The sequence below is a fragment of the Gossypium hirsutum genome, chromosome D07 (genome assembly GCF_007990345.1).
Source record: "Gossypium hirsutum isolate 1008001.06 chromosome D07, Gossypium_hirsutum_v2.1, whole genome shotgun sequence".
Classification (NCBI taxonomy): domain Eukaryota; kingdom Viridiplantae; phylum Streptophyta; class Magnoliopsida; order Malvales; family Malvaceae; genus Gossypium; species Gossypium hirsutum.
The window spans coordinates 3,888,180-3,908,570 of NC_053443.1; the positions used below are offsets into that span (position 1 = coordinate 3,888,180).

Here is a 20,391-nt window from a genome sequence, read left to right on the forward strand (position 1 = left end):
ACTTTTTTAAGGTTTAAACTATTGTACTATACTGAACTTAAAATATTGGATATAAAAATTTTAAAAATAAAATAATTTATCAAAAAAAGAAAAGGGTCCTACAATTATCGTTTTATTTGTGGAATATTGAGAGAATTTTATTCAACATAAAAATGATCTTAATCATTATTCATTGGTTGGTGTGATACTATGTTCATCATGATTTTAGGAGTTCAAATGACACTTATATATTTAATTTCTTAATTTTTTTATAAATTTTTAAAAATTATTAGAATTTATATATTATTTATATGTTTTTATAAAAATTTTAAATATATTTTATTGATTTGATTTTATTAGATTTTTTATAATTTTTATAAATTTTTAAATATATTTTATTAATTTTATTATTTTTTAATATATATTTTTAGATTTTTTATAATACTTATAAGTTATTATTATTGTTATAATTTTTATAAGTTTATTCAATTTTAATATATTTATAATTTTTTATAATTTTTATGAGAAAATATTAGATTAAACCAAAAATTGTCATGTGTCATCATCTAATTAGTCCGTCAATTTATTTTAACAATATTAACATGGTCAATGACGAAAATCATTAACAAAGGAACTTAATTGATTTTTTTATTATCGACAAAAACTTAATTGAGTGTGAATTTAATACAAAAACTTGATTGATTTTTTTGCAATTTGTAAGGACTTTTTTTTGACATATAAACCTTTTAAAATCAAGTTCTCTTTTCCCTTTCTCTTCCTCAAAAGACAAAAATGACATTTTAAAAATAATATTTCAATTTTACTTGTTTTTCTTTTTTGGCCAAAACAATATTACTTATTTAGTAAACATTGATTATTTTGTCCACCCAAACATTTTTGTCTCCAAGTTGTATTCATAAACAAACACTAGGAAATAAACTTTTCCCTATGTGATTACACTACCCAACCAAACTAGACATTAAGCTATGGAGACTCAAATAGCACGAGATAATTAGTACCAAAACAGAAATACAGTGTGATGACCTTACATGACCAACGAAACATCTCTCTATAACCTCTGTTCCTTACAACAGAGTATAGTTTGTACAAAGACACTGATGCACCAAAAATTTATGGGATGTTACACCAAAATTTTGTGACAAAAGAGATCCTTGTCATATATAAGGTTCTCTCAATGCTGTTGGCAGCAGCAATTCCGGCTCTAATTCCCCAAGTGGGGTGAAATAGTACTCTACCATGTCTTTGCTCACCTCTTCCACCCTTGGAGGATCCCACTGCAATTTTGGTGAAACACAACCATACGAGTAAGATTATATATGCGTGCGTGCAGTTAAACGAATGGATTGTGGGATTACAACCCCACTACTGCTCTTACGTAGGCTTTTCCATGAAATAGTATAGTAAACATGTGTAACAACAGAATACCTTGGGAGCAAAATCCTTGTCCACTAACCGGGCCCGGACACCCTATTGAAGCAGCTTGATTTAAATTCACAGGAAGAGTTATTCTGGAAATGCTTTCTATGTAAAAGAAAAGACCATACCTCGGAGAAATCATTAGAGACCTGTTTGGAGATTGCAGCAAGGGACATACGATATTCACGTGCCAGACACTGATCAAGAGATTGAAATCTACCTTCTCGTATCTAATACAGCAAAGAAACTGAAGTAAGCGACTACCGGCCAAAAATGGAATTTAAAGCAATTGTAAACATTAGTCACTCACAGATCGTAGAGTAACTTTCAAGCTCAATGGTGAGGCTTCTTTCATTTTTCTGAGCACTGTCCTGCACCAATCATCATAAGCACCAGCGGCCCCATTTTCCTGAGTGAATTAATTTCGAAACCAAGTGAATCGGAAGCTCAATTGAACATCAGAGTGACAGGGTAATTCAGTAAAGTGAGACTAGAGAAATACATCTCCTAATGCTACATAAAGGGTCATTGCCAAGATGGGCTGAGGAAATTAGGGTATTGGAACCATAACACAAACCCTACTCTTAACATCTCTACATCAACTGTTCATGGCTAAAGACTGAACTTCTATTCTCATGCATCTGCTGGGCTAAGAGATTACCATTGAGCTAGAAGCCCCTAATACTAAATTTAATGAGGTATCAGAATCTTAACTGACAGAGCAGATACACCACATGCAATGACACACATAGCCGTGTGTGTATACATGCACGGTGTACAAACAAATTACATCACATCTATGCAGAATTAAGCGTACCAGAGAATCAATAATTTCCTCAATAGTGTCATGGCAGAAACATTTATCAATTGTCTCAATCCTGAAACAAGATAAGGAAAAACAAATCAATCGGACAAAAAATCACATTGAAACTGTTTCTAAGTGCCACAGTCCATGAACCAAATGTTACCTGTGAAGAATGCTGCTCCTATCTGGATAAACAAGGTCACCATATTGTGCAAGAGAAGATTCTATGACAGTGGGATCATCATTCATCATGTTACCAAGGCATTCTTCGACCCAAGAAAGTCGCTGTCATGGACAGTTCATTCAAATAAGAATATAAAGAGGTGCTGGAGAAAATGCACAAAATACATATGAAGGAGCAGAAATAACAAACAGCATTTAAGCAATAATGGGTAGCCAGGCCACAGGCAATCATTTCGACACCATTCAATTTTTCTCCCGTTAGAGCTAAGCATTCCCCTAATGAAAACAACACACATCTTGTTAAGAAAAATGGACAGTGCAAATCCAGACGCGAGCAAATAATCAAGGAATTTAGCTATGCATTGGAAAACTTGTTAGAATGGTTATTACCTAAGTAACCAGGTAGGCGAGAAAGATAAAATGAAGCCCCTGAATCAGGATGGAACCCCAATTGAGCCTCTGGATGAGCAAAAACCTAAAAATGTTACAACAGTAATTTACAGTTATTCAAGTCCAGACACAAGAAAGGAAAAAAGATGGGGGTGGTGCGATAGGGGAAGATTAGTTGTTGAATTTATATTCCTGATTTTGAGCTCGGATTCATTGAAATGAACTTCAATTCTCTTTATCAAAGACAACAGTAATATCATAGTAAATATCTCAAAGAACAAATACATGAAGAAAAGAATGGTTTCATACAATTCTAATTGAACAAATAACAAAGTTTTGTGCAAATGATATCACCCTCCCTTCTTCAGGCAACTCATCCGGGAGCATGAAGTGGAATTTATAATGCATAGAGAGTATATTGCCTTGCCTTTAACAGATAAAGTTCAATCTTCATACAAGAACAAAGAAAAACAAAACCTTTTTCTTATATGTGGGCATAAAAGTTCAATCCTCGCATGACAAAAATGAACTAAATTAAAGTGTATGCCATTCACAAGAAACAAGGTGGATTCATTAACTCAAATGCGGATTATTACACAAATCCTAATACAAGAAAAATTGGTGAAGGTATGGCACACATACAGTTTTATCGGTCACTAAATGAAACATCCCAGGGAGAGATATTCCACCTCCACATCCCATTGTTATGCCGTCCAAGATTGCAACCTGCACGTATGGCCAGTGCATTATAGTCACAGGTTCATTTGAACCAAAATCTTCAACTCAGAAGTAATTCACATGGGTATCAATCACTCAAAGGTTCAATACTTACATGCGGCTTCAGATACGTTCCTTGTAAGTATACAAACTTATATAGTGTCTCGAAAAACCTTTTACAATCTTCAACTTTCCCTGCACAAATTTAAGTAGTTGGACCATGAATTAAAAAGCTAGTATGGAATCATGATTACAAAAAAAACTATAAAGTAACTTAACTAGAAGAAAATTCCATTGAGATGTTCGATGTGATAGTTTAAGGTATTAATAAAACATAACTTGGAACACTAAACACACGTGTTTATGGAAAGTCTAGCGCAACCAAGTTGCTCTTATTTCAATTTGGTCATAATGGGCACATAGTTAACATATCATTCTTGAATTGCTTTCTGAAACTAAAGAGCCCTAAACTGACAAATCAAATGAAAAATAACAACATCGATAGGTGACTAACCTTCATTAAGTAAGTGATAGAGAGCAACAGCATCAACACCAGAACAGAAAGCCCTGCCATTACCCTTCAATAAAGTTCAAAACAAAAGCTTAGACACAAATGAACATCAAATCCGAAATGTCAATGGGGTGAAGCTCCTTTATCAAAAAGTCTTGACAAAAAAGAATATTCAGAGATTTTCCTATTGGTACACAATTCATTTCAAATATAAAATGTTTGTGTAAGTATGGTGTGTTGCAACTTCAATATGCAATAAAATGTTATACCTTCATTATGACAAATCCAATGTCAGGGTTCTCTTCCCATGATTCATACAATTTCTTCAACCGAGATGCCTATAAATCGTAAAAACACCTTCAATTTATTCAAGAGGTTACCACATGGGGTCAAGATTAGAAGTTCAAAAGCATGGACTTCAAAATTAAAAGCAAAAAGTTTTACCATTGAAGTGGTAAGTGAATTGAGAGCAAAAGGTCTATTGAGAATGGCAGCTCTTGATTTTGCTCTCCCTTCCACTAAAACCTGAAACGTTTCAAGCACCAATAAGCAATCTGTGACAAAAATATGCACTTGGGTCTTCCATTTCTCTCGGAAAATGAACAAATTTAAGCACAAAAACCATACTTGACACTGAATATTTGAAGTTCCCTCTCTCTCTCAAAAACAAAAATGAATAAAAAGTTAATACTATACAAAAGATAAATATAAACCCAGAAGAGATATAATAATAAATTTAAAAATACCTGGTCCTGGAAATCATTATATGGGGCATAATTAGGCTGTGCAGAGAAGCATCTCTGATGGGAGAGGAACCTAAGTGTTTGAAAGGAATGCCTTGCTTTTATCAAAGCTTTCACTCTCTGCATCTTTGATTTCCTCTGCTTGTCTCTTTCAATGTTACTCTGCCTTTGGGCTTTGTGGACTCTGCTACTTTAGCTTTGCCTTCCTCTCGGCCAGTGTTACCCCCTTCACTGTGAGTTTTTGCGGTTTATGTATCAGGGATTGATCCTAGCCGTTCAATTTGTTGACTCCTTTAGTCTATACAAAATCTCGGCTCGGCTCGGTTCGGTTCAGAGCTTTTCTCTCTTCTATGTAGGAGAGGTAGGGGTGAACCACGGACTAAATTCGATAAAAATTAAACCAGTAATTTCATTAACAATATAAGTAAATTTCGAATAAAATAATATAAATACAATATATATTTGAAAACTTAAAAAATAAAGATAATTATTATCATAAATTTGATTTCATAATTAACTTATTTAATGCACAAATTTATATTTTTATAAAATTATAATTCAACATTTTTATATATTTTTCAAGATTTTTATAATAATTGTTAATTTTTTGAATTTATATATATTTATAAAATTTTGAGAAAAAAAGTGTTCTTTAAGTATTTTAAATTTTAAAATATTATTTTGTTTTTTTTAAGTTTTTTTTAGTGTTTATATATTTTTAAAACCATCGTATTTATATTAATTTGTTATTTATTATTACAATTATTTGAATTGTAAAATTCAATTATGCTCGAATTTAGAAAAGCAAATTACTTATTTGAGTTTATTTGAAAAAAATCGACAACTCAATTTGATTAACTTGAAATTAAAAAAAAAAATTGATATTTTCGAATCGAGCTTTGCTTAGTCGATAACAATATAACTAAAAATTGACATTATTAATTTTTTTAGTTTGATATTTTCAAATAAAATAAATACTTACTCGATAACAATATAACTAAGCAATTAGCATTATAATGAATTTATTTAACATTGCTAACAATTGGAATTTCAAATTTATGAAAATTCCAACCATCTGAAAAGAATTATACACATTGAGGAATAGGCTAGACAAAACCCCGGCCCCAAAGAAAAAAAAAGATTTCCGTTGCCGAGACTTAAGCCCGGGTCTCTCGGGTGAGAGACGAGTACCCTAAGTTGTGAAATAAACAAAAAGTTTTTCCACTAAATAAAACCATACAACGTTGAACTTAGACAAAACGAAACGAAATGAAGTAATTGCATTTTTAAAAATAACATATATAAAAAGAGAATATTAATAAAAATGGACTTATTTCTTCTTCTCTTTTTCATTGTGTTTTTTAGTATTTTTAATATAACCGGCAATTTTAGGTTTTCTGGACTCGGGCCCTTTTGAATTCATATTCATTCGAGTTAGGCAAGTCCTGACGGATTCAAATAATTTAGAATTCTCTAAGTTATGAATATTTTAATTTTGAATATAATAATTCATTTTACTTTTTCAATTTGATAATACAATTTAAATTCTATATATATTTAATAGAGATCATTGTAGTTGGTATGGTACCGGTCGAAATGTACGAAGTCATTCCTCAACTAGTACCAAGTAATTTAGGTTCCCTTATGGTCAATATTTTAGTGTGTTTCGACCATTCCAATGTGTTTAGGCTCGTTTTGATCAATACCAGCTTGTATCTGTACATTTCGGCCCAAACCGGTTGCTAGAAAATTTTGATATTTTAAACCTATTTTTTTTATCTTAAACATTTTAAAGCTATCGAACTTAATTAATAATTTTAAAATTTATATTTGCATATAAATATATTTGCATTAATGTAATTTATTAAAAAATTAAAAAAATAATAATTGAGATATGTTTGCATATATATTATATATAATTTATGAAGAATCTAAAAATTAGACTATAAATATATGCATATATATATATGTTAAAACAAAAATATCGATAAAATAGAGTTAATCCATCAAATTGAGTCAATTCAATCAAATCGAATCAGTTAAGTTGATTTTAATTTTGAATTGATTAATAGTCATATGTGTGTGTTTTAATAGTTATAAAATATATTATATTATGTAATACTATATAATATGGTAGACTATATAATATATGTATTTTTTATACAATATGAGATTAGGGGATAGGATTCATATAGTTTGAACCCGTGTCAAATGGGTGTCTGATAAGATCCTTAACCATACTCCATACAAGTATGTCATTATATCAATTTTTTAAAGGGGCCAATTTGTACATTTTCAAAACTATCAGGGTATTTACATCAATTTGTTATTCGAATGGTAAAATTATAAAATGGGTTAATGCCACCATTAATCAGTTTTTCTTTTATGGAAACAAATTGCTTTCATTGTTGACCTTGAAAGGGAAACGAAGAAAGAAATGAAGATCATTGGTAAATGGATTCCATTTTTCATACAAAATTATGGGGTAAAAATGTTTCCAAGGTTAGAGGTGATCAACTTGGAAGCAAATGGATTATGACTGATAAAAACTTGGTATTACAAAGCCATTGATTTCAGTGTTTTGAGGGAACTAGATCAACTAGAACAAGCACGACCATCACTCAACCCCTCAACTGGAACAGCATATGGAGAACTCCAATCTGCATCGAAGATTTCTTGAAGCTGAGCAACAATGGCCGGATTATATGTTCCGAAGCTAACACCGGCTGTTGTGTAGAAATAATCCCATATCAGATTGCTGGTGCTAATGTGACCACGTACGTCACTCGCCGCATATTTACCATGGTTGACTCTGGTGAAAGCCGGATAGAGATTTCCGGTTTTCTTTCCGTTCATGATAGCCGGTCCGGTCATGTTGTAACCTGGCACCTTGTAATACTTGATGTCGACTTTGCCTGAACATTCGTTGTTCTTTGAAGAAGTGCAAAGGACATTGGAGTAGAGAAGTGATTTCAAGTAGAGATCAGTGTTGTTTATAAAATGTGCCCAGTATGCTACAAGTATCTTCACTTTTGCATGCTTGGAGAACACAACCTGCCATTGTTATAACATCATTAAAAGACTTGTAGTATGAAGTTACAAGAATTTAAAGTAGCAACAATGGTGTCTGTATGTACCTCTGAGATAGCAGTTGAAAGAGATGACCAATAAACCGTTCGGTCCATGTATTGGGATTGACCAAGCCAGTCCATCGTACTAATCCTTACTGTCCCTCCGTCGGAGACGGATTTAATTGTATCCAGCCATCCTTGTTCATCAGGTTGGAACCTGCCAAATGATAGCTGCAGACAACAATTGGTATCAAATTGGATGGTGCATACAAAACTAATCACTCAACACCACAAGGCTAAAATGAAACATGAAAGCTGATTAGCATATGGGATCAATCATTCAATAGTTGTCTGCAATCCAAAGTCTCTAATGCTGGCTCAATCGAGCGATGCGATCTGGTATGAGAGTTGGCCATTTACCTCTGGCGGAGAGAAAGATAGATAGCTTGATTGAGGAACTGAACTGGTATAACCATATCCAGGAGCATCAATAATCAACTTCAATATTTTAGGGTCCGATAATGTAGGATAGCCGGCAACGTAAGGAATCTCCTCGAAACGAGGAAGTTGTGGCCTGAGATCAATAAGCAAGGTCGTTAGCCGGAAGTACAATTGTGACACCGGCACCATACAACTTCTTAAAACAAGAACAAAGTTTAAAAAAACAAGACTGCTAACATACGTGCATCTCATGTCAGATTCAATGAAATGTGACCAACAGGGAACTTTTCTTTGAATCTGCCATTGTTGGTCTAAGATTGTTGTTGTGTAAGCTGAATCATCAAGATGTGCAAGTCTCCATAGGTTCTGAAAATAGACCCCAACTTTCCTTGCTACTTTAGGACAACCAACAAGATAAATTCCAACTTCCTTCACCTGTAACCATCAACACAACATGTTATTGCACTGGTTCAAACAGGAGCATGATATAATCTTTGCATATATATAGTACCTGAGTAAGAGATTTCCAGTCATTGTTTGCAGATCCTATATATACATCTCTATTATCTGATATCCAAACTTTGGCATGAACAATGCCTGAACCCCACCATTTATCAAGTAATAAAGTCACACTCTTGACATTTGGTCTTCTTGCAGCTAGGCTGGATGGTTCTTTGGTATAGTCAGGATACACTCCAGAGTGCTGTACTAACCTGTGAAAAAGGTAACTTATTTTTCTGTATATCTATGGATTTTTGCAGATACAAACCAGCTTCAAATTATAGACATTGATCAATGGAACAATTAATTTCACAATGGGTTTCGTTTTAGAAACAAATATAACATATGTATATATGTGTAAAACCTGATATCAACATCACGATCAGCAGCATTTTCCAGCGCAGTATAAACAGAAAAACCTTGATGGGCACCAAAACGATGCATATCAGCCTTTGAGTATCCATAATCCCCCGAACGAGAATCCTCTGGATGTGCTTTCAATTGCCAATATTGAGCTATTATATCAAGCTTATCGGTTGAATTGTAAGCCAACCACTTAAAAACATCACCTATTAATAAACCCAGAGAAAAGAAATCAGTTTTCGTCTTCACTTTGGGGCAGAGTTTCTTGTAGAAGATTACGTTTACCAGTGGAAAGAACACCAGGGACTGGAGGGAGATAGGGCATGTCAGTTGGGATGGATTGGACCAACCAAGCTTTGCATCGTGGCAGTGACTCAGTGAAACGTGGGTGAGTCAAGTTGACCACCAAAAACAACAAGAAGGATACGATAATACTGTACCTAAGCACCATGTTGATGTTCCCCCACTTTCTTTTCTCTTGATTGAATCGTTTCCTCGCTTTCTGGGTTTTTGATTTTTTGGGTGATTGAATTATCCAGAATGGAAAGTGAAAGGCTCCAGTCCAGCCGTCCAGCGGCAATTACAGAAAAGTCAAACAAAATATGAAAGGAATCATGTTGCCTTAATATCCGTTTTAATAGATTCTTTCCATCTAACCAAACAGAACCCCAAGAAGAAAAAATATATAATAATAATAAAGGTGGCTTGATCCTTTCTTTAAGGAATTCATTTATCAGATTTTTCACATGGGCATCGTACTGGTTTTCCAACACGAACGAGTGAAGTGAACTCTTTTAGATAGTCAGCTTGAAGAGCACGAGTGTGTTAAACGAAGTTGAAAGACAAAACTAAACCGATGTCACAAAAGGGATAGTTCCAAATTGCATGCAGAATTGTAGAACCATATCCATTGTTAATGGAACATAACAAGCTTTTACTTAAAGAATTAAGATCATAGGATCTTGTAGTAACTATTCGGCAAGAAGAAAGATATATGCGTATAGATATGTGTGTGTATATATATGTCAATTTTTTGAGAAATTTCAGGAAGCTTCATGGAGGGGTGATATACATGGAATTAAAATTGTTGTATAGCGTGTGATGATAGTTATATTCCATGTATACATGTATATGATGGGATGTAAGAGGAGGGAAATTTCCAATGGAATATGTAGTCACCATTTCTAGCATATTGTGATGAACAAGAATTTCGTGGCATTGGGGTTTTGCTTCTTTTAACAAGAATTTCATGCATAGGTTGCCTGACCATATTTATTCTAAGTAATCTTTCCTTTAGAAATGAAATCGGTCCTTATAATGTCATTTTTTAAATGATTTTTTTAATTATAATTAATGCATACAAATAAGTATAATAAACATTAACATGACAAGTTTTAGTTCGATTGTATTGGCATTGTTGTCAATGCAGGAGGCCGTGGGTTCAAGTACATTAAAGTGCATTATCTTCTTATTTAAGAGTAGGGGAATGAATGACTTGATCTGTCCTATCATAAGTTCGATGGACATCAGATTAATAGTAAAAATAAATTTGAATAGATTTTACATGGTTGAAGCTTAAATCAAAATAAATTAAACTAAAACCACACATAACTTACATGGGTGAGAGTCAAACCTAAAATCTTAAAGTTGATTTAACTAATAAACACAAAATATAGTAGATTATGCGAGTTAATAAAATTATATAAAAAATATATTTATAAATGATGTTTTAGTTAAAATGATAAAAATGTTAAAAATCATATTATCTTAAGTTTAAATCTCATGTATATATATATTTTTTATTTTTATATAAAACATACCTTTAAAATAACATAATATATATTGTCAGGTAATGGTATTTTAATATTATTTAATTATCTTAATACTTAATTAACGCGTACCACCAATTTAATTAAAGGCTTAACATAATAAATTTAAAAAGATAAAATTTTTTTTTATTGAGTTGATTGAATTTATTAAGTTTTTTTTTTTTGAAAATAAGACTGGGATTTTATTGAAATAGGCTAAAAACAAAGCTAATAGTCGGCTCAATCAGTGGCCCAACTGTCTGTCAAAATTAAACTACATTAAAAACCTATTGAAAAAAGACTATAAACCTTCTGACTACCTTATTGGAAACTGAAATGCAATAAAAGAGAAAAATAATTTAACACCTAACCCAGTCAAATCAAGGAACAAGTGGACTCCAATAGCGTCTGTTGAATTATCATTTCCAAAGCTCTAACGTTCCATCAATAGCAGTCCCCCAAGCATTAATATATCACTTCTGCTATCTGTTTTGATTTCTTTTCCTGTGAAACATTTCATCAATCTGGATTTCTTAGACCAAATTCCTGCCGAGGCAAAAGCGTGGCTCTCCAGATCTACTCCTCTCAGATAAGTGTTTTCTCCTTTCTCAAGCGCATTCTTTGCTAATCTGTGAGCATCCATGTTCTCCGATCTATGAGTATATTGAAAAATGAGTTCTTGAAAATCGGCTTTCTTGTTTTGAATATCTCTAATAATGGCTCCTGTAATGACCTAAAATTTACAAGCACCGAAAAATTACATTATTGGGCTTCCGTCTTAGTAAATTGAGTTTGAAAATAATTATTAGAAATATTTACTAGACTAGCTGTGTGTTTAATTAAGTTTTAGATAGGTGAATTTAGCTTAATTAGGAATAATTAGCAAAAATGAATTAAATTGTAATAGAAGTGAAAGTTTAATTATAAATTAAAAGAAAATAATAGGGACTAAATAGATAATTATGCCAATTGCCAAATTTGAGACGCATAAGTATAAAAATCTCAGATGTGTTAAAAAAATGTTATTAAATTATTATTATTATTAAATTAGTATTATTAAATTATTATTATATTTTAAATAAATAAATAAATAAAAGTTGACAAATGTATGGTGCATATGAAGACATGTGAAAAAATGAAATACATATATTAGTAATTATTACATATTTACTTATCATTTAAGTAAATAATATTAAAATATATTATTATTATTATTATTATTATTAACTAGGAATAAAGTAAAAGAAAGAAACAAAGAAGAAAAGAAACAGAATAGCTAGAAAAGAAACAGAGAAAGAGACGAAAAACAGGGAAGAAAGAAAAGAAAATGGGAAATTGAGATTTTTAAGCTTCAAGTTAATTCGTAAGCTAAATTTAGTCTTTTTCTCTTCATTTTGATGTTTTTTTTTAGAATCCTAGAGTGAAATACTCTTGGATTTAAGTTAAAAATTTGAAAGTTAATAGATTTTATTTAGGGTTTATGTTGAATAAATGATGGAATTGATGATTTATTTGATAGAGTTCTAGTTAGAGTTGATAAAAGGATTAAATTGTGAACTAAACTATAAGTTTTGAATTTTAGGGATTAAATTGAGAGAAATTCGAAATTAGTGAAAAATGCTGAAGAAATTAGTAGATAAAATTTAGTTTGGATGAAATTTGAATAGAAATAGAGTGTGAATTAAATTGGAAAAGTAAATAAATTTAGTTAGGATTAAATTAGAATTAAAGTATAAATTAGATAGAAATTCTATTATTATTATAAATTAATGTTGTAAGTGATGGTGTAAATTATTATTATTTTCGTAGCTAACAAAGAACTCGAGGCATCGGCACACAAAGGAAAAGAGAAGGTTATTGAGGAATAATCGAGCAAAATTCGGGTTTGTATTACTATAATTCAAATTTATTTATTATTGATTGTTATATTTTAATTAAAATGCATGGTAAGTAAAAATTAGGTAAGCAATTGGAATGATAATAGTGACTTGAATTGAATCAAATTAAATTGAATGATGGAAATATGTGAATATTTGAAATGTATATTGATTAAAAAGTATTAGTGATTTAAATTTGATTGAAAAATGAATTTTAAAATATGAATTAAATAAAGTGAATTAATTTATGAATATGTGTGAATGTGGATTGTGTATTGATAGAAAAGTGAATTGAATTGAATCAAAATATGATTATATGTGATTATTTGAAATATGTATTGGTATTAAATTGTTAATTGACTAGAAAGTGGAAAAGTGATCTTGAATTGGAAATGGAAGAGAATTGAGAATTTAAATACCCTATTAACTAGTCGGGCTAAGTCGGATATAGTTGGCATGCCATAAGATTTGGAAGAGTACGGGATTTATCGGCTTTGCCGATCAGGCACTTTATGTGTCGTATATCAGGCACCTCATGTGTCGTATATCAGGCACCTCGTGTGTCGTATCAGGCACCTCGTGTGTCGTTTCAGGCACTTATGTGTCGTATACTGATCAGGTACTAAGTACCGTTTTAGGCACAATGTGCCGTACTGGTGTGATTAGGTTGGAATCCGTGTATTCATCAAAGTCCAGATTGTTAATAGGGTGAATAATTGAAATGAGAAAATTAAATGAATTTGATCGATTGTAGTATTGAATATGAGGGTGATTGTAATTGTTACATGTGATATGTGATTGAAATTGAAGAATAACTATAAATTTTACTATGATTGTTAAGTAATGAAAGTTTATGAATTAATTGATATTTAAGAAATTGGATAATTACATGCTTGGTAATTATAATTATTTATTGTTATTATAATTTGAATTATGGTAATACCACTGAGTATAAAAATACTCAGCGTACGGTTGTTTCCGTGCGCAGGTTGTAGAAGTCAAGTATTGAGCCAACATCCAAAACCAGACCCGACTTCAGCAAATTTTGGTGATGTATATTTTATTTTAGAATGTGGCATGTACATAGGATGTGTATAAACGTTATTATGTTTTGAATATAAATAGCTAAAAATGTTAGTATTATAAATCTGAGAATTTCAATGAAAGAAATTTATCCATTCCAAATTAATTAGTACATTGATAAATTTAAATTAATATTGAATTAATTGAGTTTGATTAGAATGTATTTAGAATAGAAAATAAGAATATGAAATTAATTGGTTGAATTGGTTGAATTGGTTATGTTTGTAAAAATTTATGGTTTTATTTGCAGGAGGTTTAGTGTAAAAGTAAGTAGAAATGCTGCCGAAATTTTTATAAAAAAAAAGTCAATTTGTAATTTTATATGAATTTATGATTTTATCTTAATATGTTTGATATTTATTTAAGAATTATTGTAAATTATCAGATATGTACGGTAATGCCTCGTAACCCTATTCCGGTGATGGTTTGGGGTTAGGGGGTGTTACAGCTCCGATGACTGATTTATCTATGGAATTCTCCTGGCATTTTTTTATTACTATTTTTGAATCCCCCATAAGAATTACCGACTGGATCCTTAGTAAAATCCTTAGCTTTGCACCGTTTAAACATGCATATGCCTCTGCAGCAAACAAAGAAGGAACGTTTCTATGGATAACTGTCTTTAAAACCTTAATATTTCCCCTCAGATCCCGTCCTACAAGGCCAGACGCTGAACTGAAAGTTTTACTGTTGTACGCTGCATCAAAGTGGATCCTGACTCTCGGTATATGCTCTCATTTTTTTAAGGCTTTCAATCCTTCCTATTCTGCCATGTATCTTTGAATATTAAGTACTAAATCCTTTCCTGTTGTGATTTTCCTCGTGAATAAATTGATTTCTGGAGAACCATATCCACCATAACGCGTAACAGAATAGTAGACATTGGCCGTTGTCGCTCCTCTTGAAGACCCAGGTTAGCCACTCCCACATAGATTGACTCATGTTTTTCATAATCCAAGAGAAGTTTAACAAATTCCAAACTTCGGCTGTTATAGGACATTCTCGAAAGACGTGGAGGCTACCTTCAACCTCAGAACTGCATCGAGGACATCTGTCATTTGAAACAACTCTCTTGATTCTGAGGTTAACAAAGTTTGGTAAAAAAATCCCAAGAGATCCGCCAGATTGTAAATGCAATTTTTGATGGCATCTGTAGGTTCCACAGTTTCTTGTAAAATTCTTTTATTTCAGTTTGTAATAAATAGTAACTAGGATCCGAGTTAGCAATTTGTAATAGTTTATAGGCACTGCGGACTGAGAACTCACCAGATAATTCTCCTTTCCAAACCTGAAAGCTCAATCTCTGCAACGGGAATTTGAAGACTTTTCCGAGCAATGTCCTCTTGAAAGGTATTATTAACCAGATCCAATTTCCATTCTCTATTTGAAGAATCAATAAGGTCCGAAACTAACTGTATTTCACCTCTGTTTGTTCTGTTATGTGCTTCAATTTTGTCAACCCCCTGAATCCAGCTATCATCTCATATGGATATCCTATCTCCTCTGCCCACTCTCCAGCACATTCCTCTTTGGAGAAGACCCTTTGTAGCCCATATTCTTTTCCAGGTAAAAGAAGGTAAATTTCCCAGCTTCGCAGTTAAGAAACTAGAGTGCGGGTAATACTTTACTTTTAAAATTCTGGCTAATAAAGAATTTGGATAATTAATGAGACGCCAGCCTTTCTTCGCTAATAACGCAGTATTGAACTGACCAAAATTACAAAAACCTATACCCCCGTCTTCTTTTAATGAACAGAGATGTTTCCAACTACACCAATGAATTCCTCTTTTACCCTTTCCTTTCTGCCACTAGAACTTAGCAACAATACTTTCCAACTCATCACATAGTGTTTTAGGAAATAAGAAACAGGCCATCGAATATGTTGGAATAGCCTGTAAAATGGCGTTTATATAAACTTCTTTACCATATTGTGATAGAAATCTGATGCTCCAATTGTCGATGCATTTTTTGAACCGGTCCTTCATACTTTGAAAAGCAGCATTCTTTCTTCGCCCCACCATATTAGGTAATCCCAAATATCGTTCTGGATCATTCGACCTCCTTACTCCTAATAAGTTAACAATCTGTCTTCTATCTTCTTTCTCCGTGTTTTTGTTAAAAAAATATTGAGGATTTTTCAAAGTTTACATACTGTCCCAATTGAGTTTTGTATTCATCTAAAATTTCCTTGAAAATGCTAGCACCCTTCTTTGTTGCTTCTCCGAACAAAATACAATCATTAGTAAATAAAAGATGGGAAACCTGTGGCCCTTTCCTACTTACCCTCACTCCCATTAAAGTGTCTCTTTTCATTGCCTGCCTCAATAAGCTCGATAAGCCCTCACCACATAAGAGAAATAAAAACGGGCTAAGTGGATCGCCTTGTCTTAAGCCTCTGGATGGTGCGAATTTAACCCCGCTATGTCCATTAATAACAACTAAATAGGAAACGGTGGAAACACATTTCATGATAGCCTTCCCCCAGTTAAGATCAAACCCCATCTTTATCATAACTTCTTTAATAAAACTCCATTTAACCCTATCATAAGCTTTACTCATATTAAGTTTAATAACCATAAATCCTTTTTTCCCCAGTCTCTTCTGTTTTAACTTATGCAGTACTTCGTATGCTAGCATCACATTATCTGAAATTAATCGACCATGCACAAAAGCACTTTGGGCCTCATCAATACATTTTCCAATAACCTTTCGAAGTCTACTTGCTATTACCTTAGCAATAACTTTATAAAGTACATTGCATAGACTAATCGGCCAATATTGCGACATTGACAAAGGATTATTAACTTTGGGTATAAGAACTATATTTGTAGAATTTATTGAACTAACCTCCATATCTTCGTTCAAAATTTTAGAGCAGAAAGAAATAACATCTTCTCCCAAAATCTGCCAACACTTCTGGTAAAAAACCGCTAGAAAGCCATCCTCCCTTGGTGCCTTCGTTGGTCCCATCTCAAAAACTGTTTCCATGGTTTCCCTTTTTGTATATGATGCTGTAAGAAATTGATTATCATCCTCTTGAATACATCGCTCAATCCCTGATATTATACTATCATTATTCATTCTTCTTTCAGTCGTGAACAGATTCTGAAAATAAGATCACGCGGTTCCTTCAATATCCTGCTGAAGCTTCAACTCTCTTCCTTCTTCGTTCATCAGCTTATGGATAGAATTTTTCCTCTTCCGTTGTAAAGCTTGACTATGAAATAATTGTGTTTTTATCCCCAAATTTCAACCAATTAATCTTGGCTCTTTGTTCCCAATAGCATTCATCTTTTTCAATCTCAAAGTTCAAATTTATTCTAGTCTCTATCAGCTCAGCTAAAGTCTTATCATCCCTTTCGACTTCAACCAACTCCTCTAGTTTTTTTTGTAATAGCCTGTTTAGTTTTCTTCCTATTTTTTTGAATTTCTCCAACCTACTTCTTCAACCCTGTTTTCAAAATTTCCAACCTCTGCAGCAATTCCCCTGACGATTTCTCCCAAATACCCTTTACCACCTCAATAAAAGATTCCTCCATTAACCACCAAGCTTCAAATTTAAAATTGTTGTTCTGTACCTTAACTCTATTTTTCATAGTATCGATAAGAAGAGGACAATGATCTGAGAATGATTGGATAAGATGTTGGGCCTTCACCTCTAGAAACAACGTAATCCAACCCATGTTAGCAACTCCTCTATCAAGTCGTTCTCGTATATTCGTCTCTGGAAGATTACCTCTTTCCCAAGTGAACCAACTACCCTCAAAACCCACATCATACAATTGACAATCTTCAAGCGTTTTCTGAAAGCATTCCATTCTTCTCTCATCTCTGGGTAAGCCTCTTTTTTTTTCACAACCATACATTATTTCGTTGAAATCTCCACAAACCAGCCAAGGCATTTCCATTCATGTGGCTAAGCTTCTCAAAATCTCCCATGATTCATTCCTATGCTGAACGTATGGAGATCCATAAAATCCTATGAGTCTCCATTTTGCTCTTATTTCATTATCTTTAACTAGCACATCAATATGTCTTTTAGAGAAACTACACAGAATTATATCAACATTAGTTCTCCAAGCTAAACATAAACCTCCCCTTGTACCTTCAGGATCAACTTCAATACCATTGAGATACCCACATCTCCTTCAAACTATTTCCATCTGCTTTCTTCTTAGTTTTGTCTCCATGAAGAAGACTATTTGGGGATCTTTTATCTTCAGTAAATACCGAAGTCTTCGAACTGTCCGTTGTCTCCCCAAATCACGGACGTTCCAGCTTAAGATTTTCATTGCACCCGGTCGACTAACCTCTTGGTAGTCGCCGATGATAAAAAATTTTGACCTTCCATCTCACCCCTGTTTCGCTTTTTCCCTTCCTCCCCTATTAGAGCTTCATCTTCCAGGTCATGATTCATTAACGCATGCGTCTGATAGGGCCATGATTTCTCTTTTTGTTTATCCATAGCTAATCCTCTCCCTTCTAGGCTAAACCCTAGTATTGAATCAATGGTTTTCTTTTTGCTTTCTTTAGGATCCCTACTTCTTGAATTCAACCCCCTGATCTATTCTCCAACCACCCTCATTCTTTATCCCCATCCTCCTCTTCTCGTAGCCAGATACTATTCATTGATAGAGCTCTACGTGATGGTGCCCGCAAAGATAGATCCCAGCCCATCTCTATGAAATCTGTTCCAATCATCATTTTTGTCTCACAATAAAAGTCATTATGTCCCAAACGACCACAAAAAAAAACAGAACAACGTTAGACGTTCATACTTAAACTTGACATACGAACATGCTCCGTTTGACATAACTTGCTTCTTTCTTCTTAATGGCTTCCTAACATCAATATGCACTCTAACTCTCATATAATTGCGATTTTCCTTACCCAGATTTGAACCATCATACTCTAAGAAAGCTCCAATAAAGTTTCCCAGTAGCTTCGCTAGATTCTCAAAGAATAAACCAATTGGAACATCGTGGATTTGTACCCAAAACGGAACATAAACTCAAGGTATTTTAAGCGGATCTTCACCTCTTTTCAATTTGTTCAGAATTAATAAATGATTGTTAAACGTCCACGGAAGACCCTTTAAAACTCTCTCCATATCCATGCTATGAAAAAACTTGAAAAAATACCTTTTCTCCCCCAAATCTCGGATCTATACCCCACAGATGGGATGCCATAAATTTGTTAAAGTATTCTTCATAGCCAGAAAATTAATGATACTAGCTGTTAAGAAACACCCCCACAAGTTGGTAATCTCCCACATCTGTTTGCGTCCTTGAATTAGCCTGGATCTGTAAAATTTCTTCTTCTTCTTCATTTACCGATAACTGTGCTAATTCAGTCTCCATGGTTGCAGGACTAAAGAGCCAGAGAACACTACCACTAGCCGATTGACTGAATGAAGAGATCCTTGAGATGTAGAAGATCAAACAATACAAATAAAAAATACCTAAAAAACCAAGAAAAAAAATCACAGAAACCTAAGACTCGTGCCAGAAGCGGCAAACAGAACCGTGCTAGGGTAGCAGACTATTTAAAATTGATAGTAGTATTGAACATAATAAGTTTAAAAAGGCTTAACATATTATTTAATTATCTTGATAGAATTAAAGGCCTAACCACCAACCGCAGGCAACAAGGGAAAGAGGGAGTGTGGCTGGGAAGGCTCAAACAAGAAGGGTTGCCATACTCACAACCAGCAGATCCACCACTAAGGGGAAGCCAAAGCTACAGCAAAGGGTTGGAGAAAGATCATCGTCACCATCGTGGACATTGTTAGAGAGATTCGAAGCCTTCGGAGCGGCATCGATAGCCAGCCTATTAAGGACTAAAGCAACTAGATCGACATCACCATGTGCGAGCCGACAAGGCTTATCGGCAAGTGTAAAACACATTTACTTTTAAAAAATACTTGCTTATCTCTTTGAGGTATGAGATAAATCCCATAAACATCTTTTAAATAAGAATATAATTATACCATTGTTATTATTCATCATTTATTATTTATTCACTCTCTCTATTTTTATTACAAAATAATAATAAAAATCATTGAAGCACTATAAAATTAAATTTTAATTAAATTCTATTCGACTTTTAAATAAAATTAAGTATTTAAAAATATTTAATTCAACTAGGTTAATCTCCGAGATGAATTTATTAATTATTTAATAAAAATGATTAAAATGTAAAAAATAAATTTATCTCAAAGTCAAAATATATAATGGAATTAAAATAAATTAAAATACTTAATATGTATTTGCAAACAAAAATATTAATTTTACTCCTGTCATTTTTTAAAAAATAAACTCAAATATTAATTAAAATAATAATTAAAATAAATTATAACTTCTTAAAATTTTAAATTATTGCATAAAAGATATTAAGGATGGCAAATTCGATTTTTATTAAAAATTCATTCAATAAATTGTGTCATTTTCATTAAACCGAGTATTCTTTTCCCTTTATTATTA

At 32.8% G+C, this 20,391-nt stretch overlaps 2 protein-coding genes and 1 long non-coding RNA gene across 10 annotated transcripts; 1 reads left to right on the forward strand and 2 right to left on the reverse strand.

Annotated features, from left to right (window-relative positions):
• Window positions 1–970: 970 nt before the first annotated feature.
• On the reverse strand, window positions 971–5,152 carry LOC121219260 (3-hydroxyisobutyryl-CoA hydrolase-like protein 2, mitochondrial). Its single transcript, XM_041097107.1, has 14 exons — window positions 4,769–5,152; window positions 4,467–4,547; window positions 4,292–4,360; window positions 4,026–4,089; window positions 3,627–3,706; window positions 3,437–3,520; window positions 2,795–2,879; window positions 2,595–2,680; window positions 2,385–2,506; window positions 2,234–2,294; window positions 1,727–1,825; window positions 1,545–1,646; window positions 1,426–1,467; window positions 971–1,274 (listed from the first exon to the last, which is right to left on the reverse strand). Exons 1-14 carry the CDS (start codon window positions 4,889–4,891, stop codon window positions 1,155–1,157), a joined length of 1,218 nt encoding a protein of 405 aa, XP_040953041.1. The 5' UTR covers window positions 4,892–5,152; the 3' UTR covers window positions 971–1,154.
• Window positions 5,153–7,209: 2,057 nt separating this feature from the next.
• LOC107953736 (phospholipase D Z) lies at window positions 7,210–10,128 on the reverse strand. The gene is made up of 7 exons (XM_016889128.2): window positions 9,427–10,128; window positions 9,143–9,347; window positions 8,789–8,990; window positions 8,519–8,712; window positions 8,257–8,410; window positions 7,903–8,067; window positions 7,210–7,819 (listed from the first exon to the last, which is right to left on the reverse strand). Exons 1-7 carry the CDS (start codon window positions 9,590–9,592, stop codon window positions 7,361–7,363), a joined length of 1,545 nt encoding a protein of 514 aa, XP_016744617.2. The 5' UTR covers window positions 9,593–10,128; the 3' UTR covers window positions 7,210–7,360.
• A 1,140-nt stretch (window positions 10,129–11,268) lies between these two features.
• Window positions 11,269–19,913, forward strand: LOC107953734 (uncharacterized). Of its 8 annotated transcripts, none has more exons than XR_001699278.2 (10): window positions 11,279–11,580; window positions 12,759–12,832; window positions 13,815–13,874; window positions 14,557–14,633; window positions 14,754–14,822; window positions 14,905–15,259; window positions 15,383–15,485; window positions 18,804–18,925; window positions 19,278–19,442; window positions 19,526–19,913. It is a non-coding gene; the product is annotated as an uncharacterized lncRNA (long non-coding RNA). The 8 variants fall into 8 exon arrangements; XR_001699282.2 differs by having other exon boundaries at window positions 15,383–15,475; XR_001699277.2 differs by lacking the exon at window positions 18,804–18,925 and having other exon boundaries at window positions 11,269–11,580; window positions 13,815–13,879.
• The last annotated feature ends 478 nt before the right edge of the window (window positions 19,914–20,391 follow it).